Source organism: Meles meles, chromosome 16, assembly GCF_922984935.1.
Source record: "Meles meles chromosome 16, mMelMel3.1 paternal haplotype, whole genome shotgun sequence".
In the NCBI taxonomy this organism is placed as follows: domain Eukaryota; kingdom Metazoa; phylum Chordata; class Mammalia; order Carnivora; family Mustelidae; genus Meles; species Meles meles.
This window is the reverse complement of record NC_060081.1, coordinates 21,820,436-21,847,475: the sequence shown is the minus strand read 5'-3', so window position 1 is coordinate 21,847,475 and position 27,040 is coordinate 21,820,436. Positions and strand designations below refer to the sequence as shown.

At 56.4% G+C, this 27,040-nt stretch overlaps 1 protein-coding gene across 5 annotated transcripts in view; it reads left to right on the top strand.

The window, feature by feature from the left end:
* Nucleotides 1–27,040, top strand: part of TTC7A (tetratricopeptide repeat domain 7A) — a 116,011-nt gene that overhangs the window by 45,233 nt on the left and 43,738 nt on the right. For all 5 annotated transcript variants that reach the window (XM_045980431.1, XM_045980433.1, XM_045980435.1 and 2 more), the window contains 8 exons: nucleotides 143–300; nucleotides 863–926; nucleotides 10,157–10,294; nucleotides 11,964–12,047; nucleotides 16,397–16,501; nucleotides 24,335–24,452; nucleotides 25,496–25,553; nucleotides 26,676–26,748. In XM_045980431.1, coding sequence (XP_045836387.1) covers nucleotides 143–300; nucleotides 863–926; nucleotides 10,157–10,294; nucleotides 11,964–12,047; nucleotides 16,397–16,501; nucleotides 24,335–24,452; nucleotides 25,496–25,553; nucleotides 26,676–26,748 — 798 coding nt within the window. The remainder of the gene's footprint in view (nucleotides 1–142; nucleotides 301–862; nucleotides 927–10,156; nucleotides 10,295–11,963; nucleotides 12,048–16,396; nucleotides 16,502–24,334; nucleotides 24,453–25,495; nucleotides 25,554–26,675; nucleotides 26,749–27,040) is intronic.

Sequence of the window (27,040 nt, the reverse complement as noted above, 5' to 3'; positions counted from 1 at the left end):
GTGCTGGAAACAGAACAGGGGGCTCCTTGGCAGTGGAGTGGAGTGATGGGCCTCCGAAAGGACAGTGCATTGCAGGGCAGGCGGATTTGGCTGGGTGCTGGGTGCAGGGCATTCTGGGTCTGAGTTCCTCTCTTTCTGCCAGATGGCGGCCAAGCATTTGGCAGGGGTCCTGCTACATTCCTTGAGTGAGGAGTGCTATTGGAGCCCCCTATCCCACCCGCTGCCTGAGTTCATGAGCAAGGAGGAGAACTCCTTCATCACACAGGCCCTGCGGAAACCTCACCTCTATGAAGGAGACAAGTAAGCTCGCTGGACCATGCTGGTCTCATGCCATACTTGGGGCTCTGATGTCCCCTCTTTCTGCCCTGCACTTACCTCCAGCTGCCTCCCTGCTCACTCTCATGCAGGCTCTTCAGTAGCCACAGGAGCCAAAGAGACCAGGGAAGACAGTCTCCAGGATGGGGGTTGAGAGGAACATTCTAGAAGGCATCCAAAGGTCAAATTATTTGGAGGTTGCCCGCCTTCCTACTCATCTGCATATACCTTCTCTCTTATTTGTTTAACTACTGACGATGGGATCTGAACAGCTCTCCCTTGCTCCTTGCCCTGGCTGCGTCGTGTAGCCCTGGTGCTGGAAGGGGCATGTCTTCCCCCAGAGCCTCTGCAGTATTTCTGGCCCTGCCGGCCACTCTGGGGCTGGAGGAGGAGCTGCAGGTGGTATTTGGTGTCTGTGAATTATGCAGGAGGGGGTCACCTTACCAGGGCTGCTGCTGACTCCGGGGCAGAAGGGCCGCGTGGCGGGCCAGCTGCGCTGCTTGGAGTGGCTTGTGCTGCAGCCAGGGCTGACATTTGTGTCTTTCAGCCTCTACTGCCCGAAGGATAATATAGAAGAAGCCCTCCTCCTGCTCCTCATCAGTGAGTCCATGGTAAGCTCCAAGCCCTTTCCTTTCTGCCCCGGTGGGGTAGGGCTGCGGGGGCTTGGGCACGGGCCGCCAGCTCCTGGCCCAGCTCGGCCTCCCACGGACATCCCTGAAGCAAGGTTCTTGTGTCTGCGCCCCTGCATGAGGGTGAGGCTCACTTCCTAGGTTTGGGTCTGGTGCGCAAGGCTGTATTTGAGGGCCTGAGTTAGGAGTCTCCAACACCTTCTGGGATTACAGAGACAATTACCAGCTCAGAGTTGCTGAGCACAGCCCTGTGCTGGTTCTGGGACTGATGTGAGGGACTGGAAGGAGCAGGTGCTTCTAGCTCTGCCACAGTCAGCTGAGGGCCACGGGCAGTTCTAACACCTCCGAGTTAAAACTCCCCTGTGAGTGTCTTCCCCTGAAAGGTGGTGCACAGAGGTAAGTTTGCCTGTTCAAGGAATTCACTCATTCACGCAGTGGTTTATTATCGTCATCTTTGTGCCAAGCCCTGTCTTAGAAGCCAGAAACACCATAGCAAACAAATGGAGAAAAGTCTCTGCCCTCATGGCGCTTGCATTCAAGTGAGGGAGGTGGACAGGAAATTAATGAGCAGCTACACTATCCGGGTGCAAGTATCAAGTGCTATGGAAAAATAAAGCAGAGGAGCGTGAAGTGCTCTTTGGCTGTTTTCACCTGTTTCTCCCGCGGCAGGCGGGAAGATGGGCCAAGCATGCACCCGTGTGCAGACAGGCGCAGGCCTGGAGCCATGGAGCCTCGGTGAGGGAGAGAGGGGTGGTCCAGGGGGTGGTGAGAAGGATGGCCTGGACTGGTCTGGGGGAGGGGGGGTAGGGCTGTGCAGGAGCCGCAGAAGCCAGGGGTGGTGGCGTGCTGGGGAGGACTCCCGGGCTGGGTCTCAGCCTCTGACTGAGGGGCCCCTCGGAGCTTGGGAGCTGGGGACCCCCTAGGTTGAGAACTAACTTTATTAAATTGGCACATCTGAGAGCAGTGTGTGGAAGTGGGAGTTTAAGAAACAAGCACCCATGAGCCGGGTACCTGAAGAGATGGAACCAAATGTTCCCTTGAATACTGGGACCGTGAGTGCTTTGCTCAGTGGGTTTCCTCCACCTCCACAGGTCTGTAAGCAGGTAGGCAGGAGGAACTAGGACACCAAACTGGGGTGGGGAGAGCTCATAGCCTTCCTTAGCTCGGCTGGGGTACTGAAAGGTTTGTGGGGTCATGTAGGTGAGGGGCTAAGTGGTAGCTCCAAGGAGAGGCATCTGACTGGTTAGCCTAAGGTGCGGATAGAAATGCCGAGCACCAGATTTGATCTTCATGGGAGAACAGTGCACTTCTCACAGAAAATGGGCCCTCACTCTGACCATAGACGGAGCCCTGGTTTTTTTAAAGATTTTATTTATTTGTGAGAGAGAGCACGAGAGGGGAGAAGATTAGAAGGAGAAGCAGACTCCCCGTGGAGCTGCTTGTGAGCCCAATGTGAGACGCAATCCAGGATCATGACCTGAGCTGAAGGCAGTGGCTTAACCAACTGAGCCACCAGGTGCCCCTGAGCCCCGGTTTCTAATGATGTAACCTCAGACATAGACCTCCCCCTCCCCCTGCACCCCCACACCTGAGCCATCTCCCCACCCACACCCTCAGATGACAAGGCACTGAAGTCACCTGTCTCAGGAAACTCCCCTCACCCTCCACCAGGAGCTGAGGACAGGTGGGAGATAAAAAGGTGAAAACAGAAACATTCCTTCTGTCCTTTCTCTGCCAGATTCCAAGCCAATGATCTCATAGAGGGAGGCATTTTATGTTGAGCCATATGAAAAATAACAATTTCATATGTTTCAGTCTAGAACTACTATGTTCCCCATCTTAGATATGAGAAAAGTAAGGTTCAGGACAGGTATCTGTCTTGGTCAAGGTCACATTAATAAGCCTCAGTGGTGATTCCAATCCCGTCCACCTCCCTAGATAGCTTCCAAAAGCACGGACCATGGAACTCAAGCCCTGGACCACAGGCGGATTCTACCACTTCTGAGCTGTTCTGGTTCTCAGTTTCCTCATCTGTAAAAGGACCGAGGGGGTAATTTTGAGGATCAAATGAAACGAGGCTCAGGGAGGGCTTTGCCAACAGAGGCATGCCTGAGGGCATGAGACAGCAGGGGGGCTGAGGCTGGATGCTGTCTCCCCCAGCCATTTTCTGTGTCCTCTACCTGATCCGGGTGCCCAGGAGCAGAGTTCAGATGACTTTCCATTAAATTATCTCCCCTACCCCCACCCCAAACCTTTAAGCTGCCCTCTCCCTATCTCAGAGTAGAGAATCGCCATTCACTAAAAGGTGGTCCACATTTGGAGCCAACATGAGTCTTCCTAAATACGCAATTTCCCTCCTAGCAGCTCCTACCCTTTTCCCGGAGGCCCTGTGACTTGCTGGCCTGCCCCAAAAGCTTGGGGTGTGGGCCTGCTTGCCAGGCGGTGTCCTGGGAATTCCCAGTAGCCTGCAAAGCAGAGGAAATCATGCACTGGGCTGGGAGGAGGCACTCCTCTAAGGCCTGCTGGTTTGTTTCCTCTTGCTCACACCCGGCCTGTCACATGTTTAGAAACTTCAGGACTTGAGGGGAGAGCTTTGGCTTTCCTCCTATGATCTGGATGTGGCCTCGGTGGCTCGGAGCTGTTTCTGAGAGTGACCAGACAGCCTCTGCCTTCTCTCTAGCTCCTGTTTCATGCCCTCCTTCCCTGCGGGTCCCATTCTTGGTCAGGTGTGGGCACCTGATCCCTTGGCTGGACCCTGAGGTACCTGCAGGGTTTTCCTCATCTCCCTTTGGTGCTGCCTGGGTTTGGCGACAGTAGGTAGAAGCCTCTAGAACGGCAGCTGGCTGCCTTGGCTGCTACTTAGCTTTGCCTAATACCTGCAGGATTCATTATGCTGCGGTAAAAGCTGGCCCAGCACAGTCAGCCCAGGAGATGTAATCATCAACGCTGACCACCAACAGGATCACCAGAGCAGCTGCTCTGGGAAAGGGAGTGTGAGAGTTTCCTGAGCATGTCAGCCCCTATTTTGTGGCTTGGAACTCAGGCAGTCCTGAGTGTGGGGCTATTGCCTTGGATGTGGTTTTTGTTATAGGCTAACTGGGCATGATCAGAATGAATAGGGAATGCCCTCCCCCCGACTCCATCTTTCAAAAGGTAAATAGAAACTTACAAATGCTGTCACAGAAATGCAAGGTATGCAAGTGATAACTGGTTGAAGATTTGTGTTTTAGACCTAGTTTTGAGACATGTTCAAATCGATCCATCCACCCACCCATTTGCTCATTGTCCCTCCATCCATCCCATCTCATTTGAGCAGCTGTAGTGTGCCAGGCTGTACTTGACCCCGGAGATACAGTGATGAGTTCAATTCATGCCCCCCCATCCCAGATGTACTCCCACCTCCTGGAGATGGATCCAGGGACCAGGAGGAAATCCTGCCTTGTATCAGAAGGAATCACTCCAGTCTGCTGAAGCCCAAGTGTATATTCTAGTTTTTACGAGAACCCTGGATCAAAACTAGTCTGATTTTCTCAAACAGTTGGAGAACCAGGAAGTACGGAAGTTTTGATGCTTTCAAAAATACTCATCTAGGCATAAAAATATATGTGGAGACAGACTGAACCTGTGGGTCCCTGTTTAATTCAACTGGTGGAGAAGTTGCTGCTGGTCTCAGGTGCTTGGGAACCAAAAGGTTCCAAAGGACTGGTGCTCAGTTGGGGGGATGGGTTGCTTCTGGGGACTGGAGCCTACAGGTGAACTGTGTCAAATCCAGGGTCAGCCCCTGTAGTCTGAGCCTTCAATTTGCCATTCACAGTCTGTGTGGCCTCCACAAGGTTCTTCCCTCCCTGCTCCTTAGTTTTCTTGTCTGTAAAATTAGGCTAATCAGGCCTTTCTTGCATAGACAAAGCCAGAAAATGAACCCACAGGTGCCTGGTATGTTATAGACGTTCAAGACAGGTTTGTTTTGTCCTGATAAATGCTTGCTTCTGATTCAGTCATTTTAGAGAGCAGTCAGGCTCAGATCAGGTTGGGAGAAAAATTGGTTTGAGGATACCATTCTGTTTAAAAAAAAAAAAAAAAAGAAGGAAAGTACTTCTTGGGCTTGATTCCATCTGGGACTCGCAGAGGAGCACAGATCCTTCCAGCGTCTGGCCCCTGGTTTGCTCGCCACAGGCAGCCGCGGTAGGGGATCTGCTTGGGCGTGCTGCCAGCTCCGAACGGGTGTCTCGGTAGAGGTGGGAGAGCCTCTCGCCCTCGCTGGCAGAAGTGCTGTGATTTCTGCTGCAGAAGCCTGATGCGGCAGGAGAGTGGGGGCCGGCGTGGGCCTGGCCAGGGCTCTGGGTGGATGGGCCTGTCACAGAGCATGTTACTTCTTGGCTGCGTGGACTGGAAGCTTGAGAGCCGTGGTAATTACGTCTGCTGGTGGGGGACGACAGCAGGAGCAGAACATGACGGTGCCCTCCAGGGAGGGGCAGGTGCCAGGCACAGACGCTGCCGGAGGACTCCTTTCGGGGTGTTTTTGTGGGGTGCCAGCAGCAGGCCCTGAGACTGGGTCCTTGGCCAAGGCGGAGCAGCTGTGGCTGAGAACAGGGTGGAGCAGGGCCCTGGAAACGTTGCCTAAGGGGCTTTTTCCCTGATTGGGAAGGCCTGGCTTGGTGTTTTGCTTTGGTTCCTCCAAATGCAGAGCCATCCTGGGGCCTCTGGTGGCATGGACGAAGCTATTGGACACTTCTTCAGAGGCCTCTGGGGGTGAAGTCAGAATGTTTAGGTTCTAATATGGGTCCCATCTATCTGTGTGCCCTGGGGAGAGTCCCTGGGCCTCAGTCTTCTCATCTGTGAAATAGGACAATGGTACATGAGGTCATTGTGAGATGCCACTTGCAAAGTACTCCACAGGTTAGTTCCCTTTCCTTCTCTCACCCTTTTGGTGTCGGGGATTAGAAAGGAGAAACGGGGCTGGCTGGAAACAAAGATCAGTGCAGTCTGAGGCCCTGCACTCAGCAGAGGGTCGGGACCAGGGCTGGCAGGGGGTGCCCATGAGGCAACAGAAGCCGTCCCGGACTGGCTTTTGGAGGTGCAGCCTTACCTCCTGGGGACCTTGCACAATTAGTTCAGGTTCTGAGCCTCAGTTTCCCATGTGCAAAGGGGGCCTAGTGGTTTGCTCCTGCACCTCCCTACGGTTACTGTGAGTCCAGATGAGATGTGAGGGGTGTGACCCTGAAAAGCTAATGTGTGGCAGTGGAAGGAGTGACCGTTGGAGGAAGTGTTGCCTGCCTTGGCTTTCAGGCGGGCTGGCCAGCCTGGGGACATGGCAGTTCCCCCCCCCCACCCAGTCCTCTCATAAGGTCCTAAGTTTGCTTTCTGGATCCTTCTCCCAAGACCAGATAAGGGTCAAGCGGGCAGTGATGAGCTGTTGGAGGAGGGTGGTCAGAGGTGCATGCTTTTTTGGGGGGGAGGGGGGAGGGGCTTTTCCCCTTTTGGCTTGTAGAGGGCCTGGGGTGAATGTCCTCAGTTTGGAGGAGGCTTCCCTGGGTGGGGGCAGCAAGAGGGCCCGGGTTAGGAGCAGGTACAGCTCAGGACCCTGCCTGGGACAAAATGTGTGGTCCATACAAAGGCGAGGCATCCATAGAGGTGGGGGCAGAGATTATGCAGTGGGGAGCAAGAGGAGAATATTCTTGGTGACTCTCAGAGGAGTGAGGTTGGTGGTGGTGAGAAGAATAGTCAGTGTCCGTATCTCGCTGTATAGGTCATAGGCACATTCTTGTCTCTGTCTGCATTTCATTTGTAGGATTTCCTAGCGAGGCCATTTGAATGGTGAAGGCAAAGAGTGGCTGGGACTAGTTCAAGGCAGGCTGAGCATTCGGGGAATTTGGGAGTGTTGTTGGCCTGAGGGTAGTAAGCCCAGGGGGGGAGGGAACAAGTTACCCAGGGCACGTGGGCAGTGACTGGAAGCCCCCAGCCGAGTGTCTGAGGCCCCGCCCTTGGTGCGGCACCCGAATTCCTGCCCGGTCACTAGGCCCCCACAGCTTCCTTCCTTCTGCCCCGTTTGCCCCACCCAGCGAGCACCACCACCGGCTTCCACCGCAGCCCTGCCCTGGAGCCATAGCAACCAGGACAGACTTCTGCTTTTGATTTTTCTTTGTAGAACCTTGGCTCCCTTTTGACACAGGCACCAGTTTCTGAGGACCCCCGGGGAGACCCCTTCCCTGCTGTGGGCCTACAGGGGAGGGCCAGCCCCCAGGCTGAGGACACGTTCAGTTCTGTTCCTGGTTTTCTGACGTCATCCTAGCCCAGTGCTGGAATTCCACCTGTTCTGCCCCCCCCCCCCCCCCCCCCCGCCCCCACAGAGACACTGTTGTCCTAAAGGTCAAGGTAGAGGGCAAGAGGAGACCAGTTCCACACCAAGCCCAGAACTCTTGCTCAACATCACCCATTCTACATACATGGACCAAGGAAGGTGCCGGAGACAGTGAGACATGTCCCCGTCCCAGAACCAGGGAACCCTTGGGCATGTAGGGGCTGGGGTGTGTGCCCCATGGTGGGAAAGGACAAGAGGGAGGCAGCCTTGCCTGGTGGGATCAGTCAGGTTGACAAGTATCCGAGTTGAGTTGTGAGGAGCTGGGAGGCATGCAGGGTGACAAGGTACAGACAGTCCGTGGTGCTGAGAGGGAGCTACGGGGAGTTCTGTGGGGCAGGGAGAGGACTGGGAGCTGGTTGGGGAAGAAGCTGGCCGGGTGGGCCAGGCCTCGTGGCAGCCACAGAAAAGAGGTTCGACCTTGTGCTGGGGCAGTGTGGAGGGGGTTGGGAGCTGGGGTCTACAGGGGTTACTCTTCAAGGACAGGCCAACCCACGGGCACAGCTCGCTGCCCACCATCCCCAAAACAAGACCGGTCTGCATGGATAGCTCCAGATCCCGCATGTGCCGAGCCAGGCTTCTCCCCATACCCCACAGAAGAGCCCCCGCATCACCCCACTGCAGGCTGCCCGCACTGCTCCCTTTCCATCAGGATCCCTCTCTCCCAGCAGATTTCTAGGTCAGAGTGCACTGAGCACGAGTACTCCTTACTCCCGCTGCTGCTTCTGGGTCCCGTGGCCCCGTCCTCTCATTGCCTCCACCCTTGTCTTGGCAGCCTGGCGAGGCTGCCTCTCGGGGCCCCACCCTCGGGGGCTGAGCTGGGGAGTTCTGGAGGGGAGGGCTGGAAGGGGAGGAGTGGGGAGGTACGTGGCCAGTTTTGTGTTCCTGCTTCCCTTCGTCAAAGAGCTCCTGCCAAGCCTCTTGGAATTTCTTCTCTCTTCCTTATGGTGCCTGTGTGGGTGGGTTTCTGGCACTTTCCCTCTCTGTTCCTCTCCCCTTAACTCTTCAGGCTTCCTGACCGGCTCTTATTTGTCAGGCTGGTACTAGCGCTCATCCTTTCTGGGGATCTCCTGGCACCCTGCAGCTTCTCCTGGGGCTGCTCAGTGTACATGGGGGTGGCAGCAGCCCCCACCTGTTGTGGCTGGAGGGGCACCCGTCACGGTCTCTGGCCACTGGCCTGCCTTGCTGAAATGCCCCCATAGATGAGTCACTTCTTGGGTCTTAGAGGCGTTTTGGCTTCCAGAAGCCTCTGGGCACGTACTTCAGTCCTGCACAACAGGACACATTCAGAGCCTGCACTCTGAAGGCCACTGGGCTTCTTCTGCCTCTATGGCTCCTCACCCATGGGGCCTCAGCTCCTGACCTGGGGAAGGGGTTCATAATCCTGCCCAGAGGGAGGTTTTGAAGATCGTCGGTCAATGGGAAGAATAATTTGGATCTGACAGTGAGAAATTGGTTTTAAGGTCCAGCAGCTCCCTTTTGTCCCTGCATCGTCAGGTCTGAGGTCCTAAGTGGGGAAGTAGAAAACGATGAGTTCCAACACACAAAAGGGGGTTCAGCCCCTACTACAGAGGGAGAAGGATACTGGGAGTAGCCCGCAGGAGCATAGCCAGCTGGAGCATCTGGCTGGAACCAAGCCTTGCTCCAGCAGATACAGCCCTCAGTGTGTGTGTGTGTGTGTGTGTGTGTGTGTGGTCACAGAGCATTCCTAGCCTGGTCTCTGCCCTGGTGCTGCTCAACTCAGAGACCCCATGATTCATGCTGGTTACTCCCAGGCCTGAGTGTTTTCTCCAGAGTAGGGAGTGGGACCGTAGGCCACAGAACAAGAGGGTTCTGAATCCCCAGGGGGGAGATTTCAGGCTTGGTGATACAGAGCTCCCCACTTTGGAGTGTACAGTCTCCTACTTCTTAAGCATATTTTCCCAACACCCCCCAGTCCCGAGGCCCAGCAGCTACCTGGCAGCTCTGAGCTACTGAACTCCCGAGTGCTGGGGACCAAGCACAGAGGCTGCGTGTTGAAGATTTCTAGGGTACTCTGAGAGGAGAGCTCTGTTGTCTGAAGAAATTGAGCATTGGGTCTGGGTTGAACACAGTGGTGATGGGAAGGAGGTATGGGGCTGGAAGGTCCTTATCAGAGGTGCTGATGGCACCAAGGGGCTACAGCCCACGAGTCAAGCAGCAGAGCCCCCCACCTGATCTAGACACTTCCAGATGTTACCTGAAGCTCTTTCTGTGCATGGACAGTTACAAGCTTGCAAGGAACTGTTTCACAAAACTGCTCCCCTCTATCCTCAAAAATGCCAGGGTCTGAAAGATGAGGGCTGTGGGGCCCTTCTCAATGAGAGAGGCCCGAAGAGACACGGTCCCGGAATGTTGGCATGGACCTGGATTGGGTTCTGGGATGAGAAGCCAAAGACCATAGATCTGACTGTGAGCTGGTAGTTAGACATACCAGTTTTATGTTTCCTGAAATACTGGCATTCCTCTGGTGGTTGTACTTAGGGGTCAAGGGTCATCCTACCTTCCTGACTCTATCCTTATTATCCTACACTAGAGAGCGACGAAGCAGGAGTGGTCAACACTGTCACCCTTGCAAATCTTCTGTAGGTTTGAGACTTTGCAGACTAACACACGGAAGAGCAGGGGCCCTCAGAACGGCTTCCTCACCCCATCCTCAGCTGTGGGTGGAGGTTTTCTCTCTTTCGTGGAGACCTTCATGGGGGTGGGGGCAGGGCCCTGGCTGACTTTGGGAGCATGTCCTGGGTTAGCAGCGTAAGGGCCATAGTCCCTGGGACTCGGGGGCAGGCCGTTGCTTATTTTCTGCGCTTACTCTCTCCCCAACCATGTCCCCCTGCAGGCTACTCGGGACGTGGTGCTGAGCCGGGCGCCAGAGCAGGAAGAGGACCGGGCGGCAAGCCTGCGGAACGCGGCTGCCATCTATGACCTCCTGAGTATCACGCTGGGCAGGAGGGGCCAGTACGTCATGCTCTCCGAGGTATGGCGACCCACGCCCTCCCCAGAAGCCAGGTGGGGCCACCACTGGACCTCCCCATGGTCCCTTGCCCGCTCCACCAGGGGGTACCGTCTCCTTGGAGCCGGGGCCGGGAACCATTCCATTGCTAGGGCTGGGAAAGCTGCCCTTCTCTGGCAGGATGAGTGGTTTGGGTTTGGGTGGTTTTACTAGTTTTTTAATGTGTTTTTCTTCCGAAAGAACACGTGGCATTGTATAAAGAAGCATGGGGGAAAATTATCCATTCCCCCCAGCTTCCCGCATGGATGACCCTGGTGTTTTGTGACTGCCTCTGCTGGCGGAGCTCTGAGCTTGCTGTGCGTCAGGACCCTGGACCCCCTCCCACCCGAGCTGGACAGAGCAACCCCATTCTATTGAGCAAAACCTGCTGGGGCAGCGCTCCCAGGGTGGTCCCTCTCTGGAGTGAAGGCAGGCACCAAGCTGCCCCTCTCCCTGTTCCTCACAAGGCGAATGGCATGCACGCATTTTAGAACTTTCAAATCCGGGCTGGAATCAAGAGTGGCTCTTGATTCCACTCTTGATTCCACTCGCAGCTGCGAGTCTCTGGATGCTTTTCTCCTAGGCCATGTGCACACAGGGGGCAGCAGCGCACTTCCACATGTGACTTGTTGAGTACCACTCAACTGTCTCCTTGCACAGGAGGCCATTCCTGCCATAGCTTCTCTTTCCATGAGGTGACATCTGAGCCCCAGCACCATGGTGCCCAGCACCATGCAAGGTGCTTTTAGGTGCTACCTTCTTGAAGTGGTGTTCTCTTGAGTTTACCAGTGAGGAAGGCAAGGCCTGGAGAGGTGGTTTCCTGCCCTCGATGGTGGAGGGGGTACATCTGAGTCAGCTTGTGAACCCAGGCCATTGAGCTCTTAACATCCATGCTGTCTGGTCCCGGAACCTCACCTCTGTCCCCCACCCCGCCTGACCATGGCCACGTGGTGAATCCTGACCTCACAGTCTGGCTTCTGCCTCCATCGTGTGGAAGCACTTGTAGTATCTGCTGGATTTCACCAGGCCGTCCCTGATTTGGGGTTGTGTGGGATGGGACAGGCTGGTGGGGCAGTCCGTTTTCTCAGTGGTCATAGAGAACAGCAGAATGCAGAAAAGCCTTTCCATTTGGGCGGCTTTGTGGGTCAGCCCGTTCTGCCACTTACTGACCCTGTGACTCTAGCAAGTCATTCAAACCTCACCCTTCTCATCTATGAAATGGGACTAATGGGAGAACCCGCCTCCCAGAGTTGTTGGGAAGCGTGTGTAAGTTATTAACACGTGTGAAAAAACAGAGTGGTAACATGCACAACAATAATAAATACTAGTTATTATTTTTACGGGATGCTGACATGTTAAAAACCCAGACCCAATTTCATTTCCTTTTCCCCAGCACCCTGTGAGGCAGTCACATATTAGGGAGGTAGGAACCAAGGGCCAGAGAGGGTAGGAGACTTGGGGAAGGTCACACAGAATAATCTGTCCAGTGGCAGGGACAGGTTATGCCTGGAGTTTTCTGACACAACCAAGTGTGGGCCTCCTGCAGCCTCGTATGGGAAGTGATCTGAGCAGTGATTGCCCTGGGGGGTATTGGATCACCTGGGGGTGGGAGGACCCCTGGGGGGCTATGTGCTGACTGGCTCCCTCTCCTCAGTGCCTAGAGCGAGCCATGAAGTTTGCGTTTGAAGAATTTCACCTTTGGTACCAAGTGGCGCTCTCCATGGTGGCTTGTGGGAAGGTAAGACCCAGGGTATGTGTTGCGGGGCAGGGAGGTGGCACAGCTGCCCTCGGGGCCTCTGCGCTCCTCCAGTCCCCTCCGGGGCTGGGCAGAGGGCACCGCGGTGAGTCAGATATGTTCTCCAGCATCGGATTTTCACCTCTGGGAGAGTGAGGGGCCGCAGAGGGTCCCACACTCAGATCCCCGTGTGAGTCTGGTGTCCACCTGGGAGTTACAGGTGCGCAGCTGCGAGTCTGTGGATGCTTTTCTCGTAGGCCATGTGCACACAGGGGGCAGCAGCGCACTTCCACTTGTGACTTGTTGAGTACCACTGCAGGCCGCAGCGTGGGGCACAGGTTCTGAGTGAGGGATGCGTTCATTTGGGCCGTAGCTCTCTTCCTGCCTGTCAGGTGTGGCATCAGGAAAGGACCTTCCCATGGAAGGATCTGCCAGAGACGAAAGGGTTGAAGGGTGGAGCAGCGGGGCAGCGCCCCCGAGGGAGTCTGGCGGGGAGAACTGCGCCAATGGGTGTGGCTGGGACAGAGGCAAGGGGCGTGCTCTCTGCCCCGCACATGGGGTCTGTCTTTATCCCCAGTCACAGGGCCGCCTTTGCTCTCTACCCATCAAGCCCTGTTCCAGCACACGCCCCCCCCCCCCCCCCCGCCGGTTTCTGCTCTGTGAGAATTACACTTACATAAGCCTCTATTTTCAGCAGTAACATGAAAGGAAAACCTTTCCAGAGCTGGGTGCTGAGGGTGTTAGAGCCGAGGATGCTACTACGAAGGCAGGAAAGAAGGTGGCAGGAACTTGCAAATCGTTCCAAGAGCTGTAAACAGCCAGAGCCCTTTTGTGGGGCTGAGGGAATTCCTGCCCCCTCCCCCGCCCATCTGTGCCACCTGCCATTTCTAGCCCAGCAGCTCCGCTCAGAGGAGGGCCCTCCTCGGCTTGCTGGCACCTCCCCCACAAAGGTTAGGCAGGAAAGAGGAAGAAGAGCAGTGCTGCCCTGGAATAGGTGGGAAAGAGCCAGGGAAGTAGAGTGAGAATCAAGTGGGGGGGGGCCTCCTCCCCTCCCCAACCCCCAGTGGGCCTCTCTCTTCCCAAACCTCTTCCCCAGCATGTTGATCACTCCCCCTCCCCAGAGCGTCTTAAAGGCACAGACATGGTCTATCCTGGCTCTGTGCTCAGCCGGGTCTTGCCAAGGCTCAGGGAGAGCTCAGGCTGCAGCTAGAGCGAGGCCTGAGGGAGGGGAGGAGGTGGGGCTCAGAGCCTGGGCAGACAGCTCACAGCGGCATGTGACAGTGTCTTCCAGTCTCTGGGAAACAAAGAACCTCTGATCTTACAATAGTGAGACTGTGGGCCAGGAGGAGAGGCCCAGGGCAGTGGTCCTTACCCTTCTTGGGTTATGGGCCCCTTTGAGATACAAAGGAAAGCTGGGGAGGCCTCCTCTGAAGAAGGCTAGCTTTAATCTCTTAGAAGGTAGCTTTAGTCTCTAACCTTGTGCCAGGAGATTCCCCAGTCAAGGGAGAAGGTGTTATCCTGGGAGGGATGAGATCTTCGATGTCCCTACTGAGAGGAGCCGGGCTCACAGAGGTCCACACACAGTCCAGCACATCCCAGGCTCCAGGGAGCTGGTGTCTCAGCCTGACTCCTTCACAGACCAGCAAGGTGAGCACAAGAATGGGCTTACAGGCAGGGCGCTGGGGTGATTAGTGAGTTCCTCACACGTGAGGCTCCACAGGCTAGAGACATAGAATTATACCCATGCCTGCCTTTGCTGCAGCAGGAGATTGTCCTGGACGTGCACTCCCTACGCCCTCAGGAACCCTGCACACCAGCTCAGGCTGCCTAGATGGCCCAGGCAGCCCTACAGCAGAATGGCCAGAGCTGGGCTTTGCCGAAGGTTCTGTACCTGCACTTGTGCAAATATATATATGCTGGACGCCTCAGCCTGCTGGAAGAACAGACGGGTCCATGACATGAGTTAGGTGGCTCCTTCTCTTGGTCTCCTCAGCAGTCACGTTGGCTGCGTTGCTAGGTAACCACCATGACAAAAAAAAAAAAAAAAAAAAAAAAAAAAACAGACAAAAAACCCAAGCTGCCTGCCCTTATTGGAGTCTTCCAATGGCTCCTAAAAGAGAAATGCTGGGGCGCCTGGGTGGCTCAGTGGGTTAAAGCCTCTGCTTTTGGCTCAGGTCATGATCCCAGGGTCCTGGGATCGAGCCCCACATCGGGCTCTCTGCTCAGCAGGGAGCTTGCTTCCCTTCCTCTGTCTGCCTGCCTCTCTATCTACTTGTGATCTCTGTCAAATAAATAAATAAGATCTTTAAAAAAAAGAAAGAGCAATGCTTTGTTGTCCGTGTGACATGAACATGCATAGTCAGGGTTGTAGAACCTCCATTTCAAGGATAGAGAACCTTCCACTTGGCAGAGGGCAGCAGCCAGGGAAGGAGGTCAAGGGGAGCCTGAGGCTCGCTGTGGTGTGTGGCCGGGGTTGCGTGGCCAGGGGGGTGGGAGTGGCATTCACAGGAGAAGTGGATCGCCTGGTGACTCCTTCAGGCCCCTTACAAGGGCCCCTTCCCCACAGCTCAGGCCGGTCTCCCAGGCCTGGAATAGGACATCTGCTGACGCCCACCTGTGCTGGGTCTCATACCCTCGCTTTCTGAGAGAGCAGTGGGGGATGGTAGCTTTTGTCTTCTCCCCCTGGCCTTTCTGCAGGCACCTGATAGGCAAGAGCCATGGCCACGTCTCTCTTCTTCCCTCTTCCTGCAGTGACCCCACAACCCCAGCCCAGCACCGGGCACAGAGCCAGCCCTTGGCTGAGACATCTCGAACAGGCCTGATATGCCTGAGCCCAGAGCCTCAGTCTGTCCTGTCTCGGCTGAGAAGAGCTTTTCCTTAGCTGGTGGGTAAAGGAGGGGTAGCTAAAGAAAGACTGGGGGTCCATCTCTCTCTCTTCCCATCTCTTACACTGAGTTTGAACAGGTAAGCCTTCCAGAGCCCCCATTGCCTCGGTGGTCCCCCTGGAGTTGCTGGGGAGGGTGAAAGCTAAGTAATGGTAAGGAAGCCTGGCTCACAGTAGGGCTTAGTGTGGGGGAACTGTGCTCTCACACGTGCCCCTGCCTGCCTGGGGGGGTCACACAACTATGGAGTGTGCACACTTGGGGGGAGGGGTGTCACTGTTCAGTTTCTTGGAAAAATGTTGAACGCAGTCAGAAGCCCTCAGTGGGGTGTGTGTGTGTGTGTGTGTTGTGTGTCTAGCGGGGAGACCCAGGCTGCTTCTCCTGCCCTAGGAGTCACCGCAGAGGCAGGAAAGGGCAGTTACGAGCCTAGAGCCATGGATGGGCTCTGTGCCTTAGAACAAGCTACATAACTTTTCTCCCTTTCAGTTTCCTCATCTGTAAATAGGGACATGCTCACCTACCTCATGGGAGAGTTGTGAAATTTTAATTTATAAAGCACCTAGAGCAGGGGAAAGCAGACTTTCCATACAGGGTCAGATAGTAGACGTTTTTGATTATGCAGGCCAAACAGTCTCTGTGAGAACTCCGCTGTGTCATAAAAATAGCCATAGGCAATACATACATGAATGGGCGTGGCTGAGTTCCAATAAAACTTTATTCACAGAAGCAGGCAGAGGGCCACATTTGGCCTGTGGGCTGTGTTTTGCTGAGCTCTGATTTATAACTGTGTGGCGCATAGTAGCATCTGAATAAGTGTTAGCTGGTGTTCTTTTTCTCCTTATTGTGACTGGTAGCATTACTGTCTGCCTGTGGAGGTCTCCTGTCCTGGCCCTCCATCTGCATGTGGCCATCCTCAGTAGGTCCATTCTGGCTCCGTCTCTGTGGCTGAGGCCCTGCAGCCTTGAGGGGCCCCAGACTCCTGTCTGGAGGGTCTCTCTGCCTCTGCCAGCTTAGCTTCTCTCCTTCTCCTCTGCCAGCCATTATACCCCCCTCATCTCCCGACCACGGCCCTGCCTCCCAGTTCTCTGGAGTTTGGCCTCACCTTGTCACCTGTAAACCAAGGCTGTTGAACTCGCAAGTTTGAAAGAGCCCTTTTTTGCCCCTAAAATTTCTGTGCACATCTGAATTTTTTTAGAAGCACTTCTACCTGTTGTTACCTGAGCTGTTGTTACCTGGGCAAGGCTCACAGCCTCCATTCTCCAGATGCGGAATCTGGGGCCAGGGAGGGATTTGTCTGCCAACATGGCCAGGGCTCCTCCCGCTGGGCCCTCTTCCTGCCTCCTAGGGAGAAAGGAGTGCAGAGCAAGGACTGGTTATTTGGGAAAGGCCTCCCTGCTGTAGGCACGAGACCCCCAGTCTGTTGAGACCCAGGGCTGCCAGTGATGACGTCATTTGCCCTTTCTTCTGCAGTCAGCCTATGGCGTGTCACTGTTGCGGGAGTGCATGAAGCTTCGACCCTCGGACCCCACCGTGCCCCTGATGGCCGCCAAGGTCTGCATCGGGTCCCTGCGCTGGGTGAGTGAGCTGTGGGGGCAGGGCCATGGACCCAGCGACTCCTGCAGAAGGGCGGCAGGTGGGCATGAGATCAGGGCGTGCACACTTTGCTGTGTGTATAAGGGGTGGGGTGGGGGTTGTGTGGGGAGCTGTGAGGCAGGCAGGCCTAGAAGGAGGAATCGTCTGAGAAAACCAGCCTCCATCTGTGGCAGTAGGTTCCCCAACTCAGGCTGGTGTCAGGTTTATGGTTCAGTCTTGAGATGTGGTCTCCAGGGAACCAAATGTAGAATCAAAAGTAGCAGGGGCTGCTGCCTGCCCAGCGGTGCAGTAGTGGGCGGGACTCAGAACATCTGGGCTGGCCGTCATTTGGACGGATGTTCACATTACTATGGGGGGCAGCGCTGTGTGGGCAGCACTAGAGGGTGTTCTCTTTTCTCGGCCCCCTCGTTCCTTTCGGCTCCAGCCTGCGGGTCCCTGCCTGTGCTCAGCTGCCTGCCAAGGACTCTGCCGAGGTGGCTGAATGGGCAGGTGCACCCTCTCCCCACAGGCCAGGCGTTCCTGCAGCTTGGCTCTGAGGCCCGCCCAGAGGCCAGCAGCATGGAGCCGTGAAAGGCACTGGGCCTGGGGCCCTTTCCTCCTTAGGCTCCCCCTGGGGGCTGCTCTGAGCCTGTGGGGTCTTGGGGCAGAGCCTCTGCAAAGGTGTCTCCTCCTACTGGGAGCCTTCTTCCCAAGTATCCATGCTTCCTTGTGCCCACACCAGCCTCCTGAGGTCAGGGGCTGTCCTAGAACAAATGCATCCTCCCCTGCCTGTTGGCCGTCTGCCCTACCACCTCTCTTTTCTTTGGACAAAATAGCTCCCATTCCTTCATCAGCCCTCCAGGCCCATGTCTCCCCATAGGCAGCCACTCCCATACACAGGCCTCCCCTGCCTGTTCTCCACCCCCTAAGCCCATGATCTCCGTGGTTTGGTGCCCAGCTTGTTCCAGGCCCCAGGGGCCTACAGTGGCCTGTCCACCTCCCACTGCCACTGCCCCCTCCTTGGGCATCCAGCCCTGGGAAGGGAGACTGCATGTTCGAAGCCTTCCCGCCAAGTCTCCCAGGGACCGGAAACTGGCCCCCACCTTCTCTGGGTCCCCACCTCGCCGCCCCGTGGGCCTTGTCCTCTCTTCAGTGCAAAGAAGACTGCCTCCCTAGTGTGAGGAGCAAGGCGGGGGAGAGTACCTTCCCCTCTGTCTCCTGGTTCTCAGATTCCTGTAGCTGAAGTGCCTGCATGGCCACCGTGGCCCCCCTCACTGTGAATGGCGGAGGAGGGGGAAGCATGGTGTTGGGCCCCAGGCTCAAGAGTGTGGCTTCAGTGAGGGGAAATCCAGCAGAACCACCTCTATAGGCTCCAGGCATTAGGAAGTGGCTGCGGCGTGAGTTGGGTTAGAGTCTCCCTGCCCACCTCCAGGTGGTCTTGGTACACAACCTTGCTGTGCCTTGGTTTCCTCATTCGTAAAACGGAGATGATAACAGTCTGTTCCTCAGATGTGGCATAAATGACATTAAGTATGTGGAAGGCTGGATGGGTCAGGAGATGCACGGAGGAGGAGGCCTTGGACCGTGGAAGGCTCGGGCCTGTGGTAGTTTCTTTCATCACTGCTTGCTTCCCCCATCCCGGGATTAGTGGGGAAACTCCTTGCCCCCCATGTCTCTCCAGGGGGCCTGTTGGCACCCTGCATCTTACAGGTGGGGAGCCGTGGGGACGTGGGCGATATGCGGGTGTCAGCAGAGACACCCAGACCATGCACTGCAACAAAGGGCCATGGTGGGAGCTAGGGGTCACAGAGACGGTGGGCTCTCTGACCCTTCGCTCACACTCCTGAGTGTTCTTGGGGCTCCTCAGAGGAGCTTCACGCCCATCGCCTCACCAAGCTGGGACTGGGACGGGCCCCTATCCACCCCAGCTCTGAGGTGGCTATGGGTGTCCACCCAGCCGGCAAGCGCCCTTGCCAGGAAGCCTAAATTTAGGCCTTCCCACCGTGGAGGAGCTGTTTCCCTCGGTGGCGTAATTACAGTCATTACATGCATTCAGATTACATGGTAATAAAATTAGGATCCAATCAGTCCAAATTGAAATCAGATGAGTTAGGAGCAAAGTCATCAATGACAACATAAATAGAAAAGCCCAAAAGGAAACTTAAACATACAGACTTGTCATCAGAATCGGGGAGGACGGTGAGCTCTTTAACCTCAGCTGAGAAGCCTGCATGGCTTTGGAGGCTGGTTTGAGCCAGGATTGAAACTGGGTCCAGGCTCAAGCCAGGTCCCACTGGAGGGAGCAGGGTGACTCCTGGCAGGCATCCCTAACCTGGAACTCCCAGACCTCCCTGAAGCCCCTTTTTATACCTGCCTTGGACACCTAACACTTTACCTGGTGATCCCTTGTGTCTCTTGAGGGCAGATACTGTCTCTCTTCCTTGTTGAAACCCCGGCCCAGAGTTCATGTCGGTGCTTATTGGAGAGATCCTGCGGGCCGCTGAGCATAGCCGCTTGGCAGCCAATTCTGCGTTCTATGATACTTCTCTTCCCAGCTAGTCGGGGAGCTTCTTTTCTTACCACGTCCGCACCCTGATCCCTTCTCCCCAGCAAAGAACCCTGCATGTGGTTAGATGTCCACTCATATCTTCTAGAATGACTCCTGCGCCAGCAGGCTGGGGGGGGGGGGGGGGGATGGTGCGGGAAGTCTGCCTCTGGTTCAGTGGGTCTCAGGTTTCCAGGTTGGCACTGGGCAGAGAGCAGACCATGGGTAGCTAAAGGCAGCCTGTTCGCCAAGGAGGCCAGGAGAGGGGTGGCCCAGCACTCTCTTCCAGGGCCACGAGCAGGAAGAATGGGTCTGACCTCGATGGGCTGAGGGGTGCTGGTGTTGGGATAGAGCACGGTTCCTGAAAGGCATCTGAGGCCACCTCTGCCTTTTGCCATCGCAGTTCTGGTTCCCAGCAGCCCCAGCAGGCGCAGCCATTGCCCAGCCAAGCTGCACGAGCAGAGGACAGAAATCGGGATGTAGACAGCTTGGCCCAGGTTGCAGGAAGGGAGGCTGAAACTGGGACATCTGAAAAACGAGCTGTGCTGGGTGAAACCAGCCGGGGTGGCCATGTGCCCAGAGGTGGAGCACCTGCTGCCCCACATCCTGTCTGCGTGCCCAGAGCCCATGTGGGACGCCCTAGGCTGAGCCTGGGTCTGAGAGCAAGGTGGCCCTCAGGTCGTGGTGCACCAGGCAGAGGGACCCATGCAGTCACAGGCTGGCTGACGTGGGATTTGCTGCAAGGTGATTGCCCACCAGGGCAGGTGTGGGGGCAGGTGGGGAGAGCACTGACCCCGAGGCTTAGCCTGAGGCTCCTCTAGGTAGGGAGGGGGCATCCGAGGCTCTGACCCGAGGACAGCAGTGCGTGGCAGCCTCCTGCCTTGGCGTGGCTGATGTCTTGCCAAGGTCCCCAGCTGGTCATTTGGGGCAGGAAGAAAAGAATTGTAAATATTTTTTTTTTAGTATTTCTCCAAACACAATTATTTAAAATGTATATAATTTTAAAAGTTGAGGCTTCCCTAGGAGGATAGGAGATGGGGTGTGCGTGTGTGCTGCATGTCACACACGAGAGGGGAGTTAGAAAGCAGGAAAACAGGCCAAGCTCCTCTGGAAAAGGTCTGTGGTGTCTCTCGGCCTCGGGCAGAGAGTTCAAATCCCTGCCTACCCAGTTAGCAGCTGTGTGACTTCAGGGAATAATTCACCCTCTCTGGGTCTCCTCTGTACCCCGGAGGCAGTCGCATACACCCCGTACAGGTGGTTCTGACACCAGAGCCAAGGAGCGTCACTGCCTCGCACCCGGCAGGTACCTGCTGAGCAACAGTCCCTTCAAAACACCAGGTTCTCAGAAGGGAGGTGCTTTTGTGTTTCTGCCTTCCTTGTTCAGATCCAGGGGTGGCCAGAGCCAGGAAGACGAGTTGAGGGTTTATGAGGCAGGGAAGAAAGAATGCCAGTCACCCTGCCACTGGATGTGGAAATGAGGAAACCTCGCCCTGTTCCTCTCAGGAAGGGAGAAGTGCATTTTCAGTGGAGCAGTTAGCAACAGGCCCCCGGCCCCTGGAAGGGCCTGAGGAGAGCCAGAGGTGCTCTTTCAACAAGCTTGGCAGGCTCAGAAGGGAACTTTCTCCAGTTCCCAGGAAGGGAGGAAGAGGCTGAAATGCCACGGGAACAACCTCTTTGGCCCAGGGCAAGACGGATGAGGCCGCCAAGCCAGAGGCCTGTCTGTCTGGGCACCAAATTGAGCAGCCTGGGAGCTGACGGAACCTGTGAAGTCATGGGAACACAGCCCTTCTGGAAAGCCAGAGTAAAGGGTCCAAACGTTAGAGTCTTCCTCCAAGACTCCCAAACAGTCAGAGAGGAAGAAAGGCTGGAACTGCAGAGGGTAGCCGTGACTCGGGCAGCTCAGAAGGATCCAGACGCAGGCTAAGGAGACCTGGGTTGGACACTCAGTCCTGTCACTCCCTCGCCAGGTGGCTTCGGACAAGTCCTCTAAGCTCCCTGTGCCCCAGAACCTTCAGCTGTGTGACACCTGTGCCCTCGGGCTCTAAACTGCTCTGGAATGGCAGGGGCATGGGGGCGTGGAGGGTCTCTAACGACTTTGTGGCGAAGTGACGGGGCTGCTGTAAGTAGAAGAGATATTAAAAAGCAGTGTATCACTGGAGGGAGAATGGTGGAAAAGAACTTTAAAAACCCGTCCGTTTGGAGGTGTTTTGATGAGAAAAGAGGGCCCAGCACTGTGACCCGAGCAGAAGCAGAAGCCCCAACCTTAGCGCCACCAGCCGTTGACTTTTGAGGTCACCAGAGGAAGTGACTGGAGACTGGAACGGCTAAGTGCCGTAGCCCCAGGATGACAGGGGAGGCTGGAGACGGGCGGGCGCCGGGCAGCTGGGTCAGCCGCTGGATCAGAGCTGTGGCTTTCACGTTGGAAGTTGAGACCCGTTAGTGGGTTTTGACATAGAACTCCTTTTTTGTCTTTAAAGATTTTATTTTTATATATGTATTTAGAGGGGGAGGGGCAGAGGGAGAGAGAGGATCTCAAGCAGACTCTGCCCTGAGCACAGAGCCTGACATAGGGCTTGATCTCATGACCCTGAGATCATGACCTGAGCCAAAATCAAGAGTCAGATGCTTAACTGACTGAGCCACCCAGGGCGCCCCTGCTTTCACTTTTTAAAGAGGGAGGGGGGTACATAGGGGCAAACAGAGAGGGAGAGAGCGAATCCCAAGCAGGCCCCACACCCAGCATGGAACCCGACACAGGGCTTGATCCCACGACCCTGAGATTATGACCTGAGTCGGACCCTCAACCAACTGAACCACGCAGGCGTGCCTTTTTTGCACTTTTTTTTTTTTAAGCTGAAGTATGGTGAGCTCTCCTGGCCCAGAATGTGATGTGTATGAACTGGAGAGCGATTCTTCCCTGTTCACCAGTAACTGTTGAGCTCCGTTCCGGGCACCTTCCCTATGTGGGTTACCAGAGATCAAAGCTGGCATGTGCTGAGAAGGAGGACACGGTCTTGGGAAGAGTGTATATTCATGGATGCGATGGGTTTCTAGATTCTGTGACTTGTACTTGGTTTATAAAGCAGCTTGCTCCTGTTTGAATGGGGCATAATGATGCCTAAAGACAGCATATGAGATGAGCTTCATCAGTCATGGGATGTGGGGGGGTGCGATTTTTTCACTTAACCCTTTAATCCTGTCCCCCCTCGGCCATGAGTCTTCCTTGGACAACTGCAGCCTCATGATTGTCCTTCCCTTGGAGCCCCATCGGCCCCACGCCAGCATCACACGGTGGGGCCTTAATTAAGGGCTACCCCGTCCTGTGGGGGTCAGCTTGTGGGGACTGCATGCGAGCTCATATAGGCCTCCCGCGCCCTTGTCGTCGGGGCTCTGCAGCCGGGCCCATCACAGAGCCTGCTGCTGCAGAAGCCTCGGCCGAGGTCTGTGCGGAGGAGCAGGTGGGGGTGGGGGGGTCTGAGTCTTCATTTCGCAGAAGAGGACCTTTGGGGCACAGAAACTAAGTGATCTGCTCCTGGCTCCTCAGCTGTCAGGTGCTGGGCGAGGACCAGAGCCGGTGTCCACAGCTCGTCTTTCAGTGCTTTTCTCTCTACCTGGCTCTGACCGTAGGCTCACACACACCCCGCCCCCACTGCCCCAGGTCCCGCTGGGCCAGGTGCCACAGGACACTGATCTTAGCCCCTCCAGCTTTGGGCCCGCCTGGCTGGCGGAGGCTGGGCAGCAGGCAGTGGACGGGTTTCCTAAGCTATGGCCTCCCCCAGACCTTGAGATATGGGGCCTGATGGTGTTAGAGCTTAGGTCCTTAGACTCCCTGCTCCTCTCAGTGACCAGCCCCCCCAAACCAGAGGTGGCCCACTGCCCAGGCCAGCAACCAGAGCAGTACCACGAGGGGGCTGGAATGCTGCCCTGGTCAGCACGCGTCAGGCCGGTGGGATTCAGCACCCCCTGCCCTGTCCCCACTCCCCCACGGCTGTCTGGGCTGTCAGGTCACATGCTCTGCCTCCTCATGTTTTGGTTCTATTGTTTCCCTCCCCGCACAGTGGGCTCTGTGCTCCTTCAGCCCTTTTCCTGCACAGGGCTTCCCATGGGTGTGTGCAGAGGGCAGGCATACCCAACTCCCCTCTGCCAATGGCCTCTGTCTCGGGGTCTCAGCTCCACATCCCAGGGATGGAGGGGCTACCGGCACCCCTGCTGTGGCCAGTGGTCAGGCCACGAGATATGCAGAGCTGAACCCTCTCCTTCCAGGGTTGGGTGGCCAGGAGCAACACTGGCGTGAAGGCCAGGAGCCAACTTGGGTTTGAATTTAACTCCCCGGTTGAAGGTAGCTCCCTGATGGGCCTCTGCTGGAGGCAAGATGCCCCCACAGGGGGCCGTGACATCTGGGTTTCACTGGGGCTTTGGGGTGTGCCAGTTCTTGTTCTCAGTGACACTAACAGCAGTACACTGCCGTGCGAGACTCAGGGACGGGTGACATTCCTGGCTGGGGAGAAGGAGGAGGGCATCTTAGAGGCCTGTGGGCTGTGAGTGGGCATGGCAGAGACCCCCAGCTGTCTCCCGCCTCCCTGACTGGCCTGACTGCTGTGGGTGCCCCCAGATGGCTTGAGAGGGCTGCCTTGTGTGTGTCCTTCTTCTTCGTGTCACATGACGGGTGTGATGGTGTGTGCACATGTGATCTGCGCTCACTGGCCCCTTTCCAACTGGAACAGTTCTTCCCGCTCCCAGGACAAAAACAACCTCAGGCCTTTTTCCCCTGAAAAGTTCAAGCTCCCTGTGTCTGGAAGCGAGCTCACAGACAGAGCCAGAGGCAGCCTGCCTGTTCTGCAGGGTTGGCCGTGTTCCCAAGACCCAGTCCCAGGGCCCTGCCTGCCCCCTGGCCCGGCTTCCCTCTCTTTGCTGCACAGGGCAGGCACAGATGGTGGAAGGAGCTGTCACAGACTGGGCTGGTCCTGGGTCCCTACTCTTGGCAGAGTAAGCTCTAGGGAGCTAGGCTGTCTGAGGCGAGGGAAGCTATTTCCTGTGAGAGCTAGCCCCCTGTGATGTGGAGCACAGCCCCTTGGGTTGCAGGGAAGAGGTCCAGGGAGTTGCTGCTATAGGAAGCAGCCTTATTTCTTCCACCTCGTGGTGGTGTGGTCTCGGACAAGCCACCTGGCCTAGGATCCTGCTGCCCACACGTGAGGAATTGTGGCTCTGCGTGTCCCAGGCTGGTGACTGCACCTCCGGCATGCCGGGGCCAGGAAAGCCCTCCCAGTGACTTGTGCCTCTCTTCTTTGCAGCTGGAGGACGCAGAGCGCTTTGCCATGATGGTGATCGACCTCGGGGAGGAAGCCGGGGAGTTCCTTGCCAAGGGCTACCTGGCACTGGGCCTCACTTATAGCCTGCAGGCCACTGATGGTGAGTGCCGGCGCCTCACAGCCTCTGCTTGGGGGGCTCAGGCCTCCCGGGGGCCCCTCGGGCATCTCTTCCCACCAGTGCCCACCCCACCAGCCAGCACATCTCCCTCGAGTACACACACGCAGACACACACACACACAGACACACACACACTCACACACCCCCAGTCCCATTTCTACTTTTTTACCAGACTTCATCACTCTCACACATGCGTTCTTCGTGGGCGCTTCCTTCCAGGCCCGGCCCCAGCCCCTCGGCAGAGCTGCTGCCTGCCTCTGGAACTCCTGGTGCTCGTAGTCTGTAATACGCTGCCCACCTGGACCCCACGGGGGGTCTGAATTCTGCTTTGCTCTTATATCAGCACTGCTGTGTCCCTCTGGGGTCTTTTAAACCTCCTTTGACACGTGGAGCAGTGCTGGGTACACAGTCGGGGCTTAATAAATATTTGTGCTTGGAGGACGGATTCCACTCCTGCCGCCCTGAGCCTGGCATTCTTTCCTGAACCCTGCCCGCTCAGCCACGTGTCCCCCCATCAGTGAGGCAGTCACCGACTTCTCTATGCTTGCAGGAAGGGGAGCGATGGTGTCCTGTTCAGACTAAACCTGGAAGAATAATCTGACCAGGGCTGGGCTGGGGCCTGGCTGACAGTCATTTTAAAGCTTACCAGGTGGTTCCGTGTACATCTAAGGCTTCAAACACCTGCCCTTAAATTTTAACACTGAAATATTGTTAAAATGGTTACAAAAGGAGAGTCCTGTGAGTAAGGAAGCCCAGGGAGGCAGGCATCAGCCCTTGGAGCCTGTCTCTCAAGGGTTAGGTAGCAGAGAAGCCAAAGAGGTGAAAGGAGCTGGTATGCTAAGATACACACTGGGAAGCTGGGGCCAAGCGGACGCCCCACACCGTCCCCCAGTGACTGCTTGAATGCAAGCATTTGCCGGCCAGTGCCCTCGTGGGGCCTCTCCCTGCAGACCTCATGTGCCCGGAATGAGGCAGGGCTGGGCTGGCAGCCCCTCACAGCTCAGTCTTTGTCTTCTCTTCTGCAGCGACTCTGAAATCCAAGCAAGACGAGTTGCACCGGAAAGCATTACAGACCCTGGAGAGGTGAGGGGGGGCCCCCCGGCCCAGCAGAGGCACCAAGTGGCACACTCACACGGTTTATCTCCATGGACCCCTTGCTGGAGGCAGACTGAATGTTTCAGGCCCCATTTTATAGACCAGGAAGCCAAGGCTCTGAGAGCTCATGTGGGAAGTGGGGACAGGCCTCTGGGGTGGGGTGGGGTGGGCGGGCTGAGGCCTCCAGTGATGGTAGGCTGCCCCCAGACTCCTCCCCGCTGCAGCTCAGGGCTCTAACCTGGGAATCAGAGCCCGTGACTGTTGTGAGAATTCTGTGAGATAGAGCTAGAAAAGCACCTCGCGAATGCACCTTAAGTGTAGCAGGAACTCAAAATTGGTGTTTGCCTCCTGCCAGCCCTTCTCTGACTTGAGAGCTGTAAGGAGCCCCCATGCTGGTCCTCGCAGCATCCAGGGTGCTGGAGGGAAGGAGGGAGGGGGTTGCCAGAGAAACCCTTCCCCTGTGGTGGCTCTCCCGCCCTCCCTCAGACCCCATCCTTCCTAAGCCCCTGCCTCCTCCGAAGCCTCGGGCCCTGCCCGAGCATCCTTCCAGCATCCTTCCCCAGCTCCTTGGGCCCATCGCAGGGCTCTGCCCTCTGGCCCCTGTGGGTCTTACACACAGCCTCCCCCCGCCAGTACTGTGAAAGCTGCTAGCCTGTAGGCGGTGCTAGACGTCTCGTGCCGCCTTTATGGGAACATATTAGCACATCCAGCCCCGCTCAGGCGGCGTCGTTCCTGAACCCACGGAGGTACAGCCCCGGCTGAGCCAATCCCTGCTGAGCTACCTGGGCCAGCCCTTCATTCCCCAGGCTCCTCTCCCAGGGAGGCCCTTCGCAGCCTCTCCAACCGCAGGGCTGTTCCCTTCTGTCCTGCAGAGGAGAGGTCAGGCTCCAGGCTCTGTATAAGGCCATCACAGGGGCTTGGCCAGCTCTCTGGGACCCTGCTGCCCACGGGCTGCCACCACCATCCTCCCCCACTGGGCAACCTCTGAGAACCCCTGACATTTCTCCCTGCAGCACACAGCCCAGGGCTGGCATGCTGGAAGCCCACAGCACACAAAGGGTGCAAGCCCATTCCTTGCTCGCTGACCTGTCACTCCTTCTCCCCATACAGAGCCCAGCAACTGGCGCCCGGTGACCCCCAGGTCATCCTCTATGTCTCGCTGCAGCTGGCCCTTGTCCGCCAGGTGGGTTGTCGCATTTCCTAACTCCCAGGTCCCTGAGGGCTGCGGAGCTGCTCCTGCTACCACTGCTTTGCCCAGCCATGTGACCCTTTGCAAGGACTTGACCTCTCCGAGTCCCTGTTTTCTCGTCTGTTACATGAGTCCCTTCGCCCTGCATCTCCTAGGGACCCAGTGAGGATTAAGTCAGAAAATATGGTAAAGCCCATGGGGGGCACCCAGAGGGGGATTATTCTCTGCCCTCACGGCCCCTTGAAGGGTTCAGTCTCCTGAGACAGTGCTGAGTGACCACAGGAAG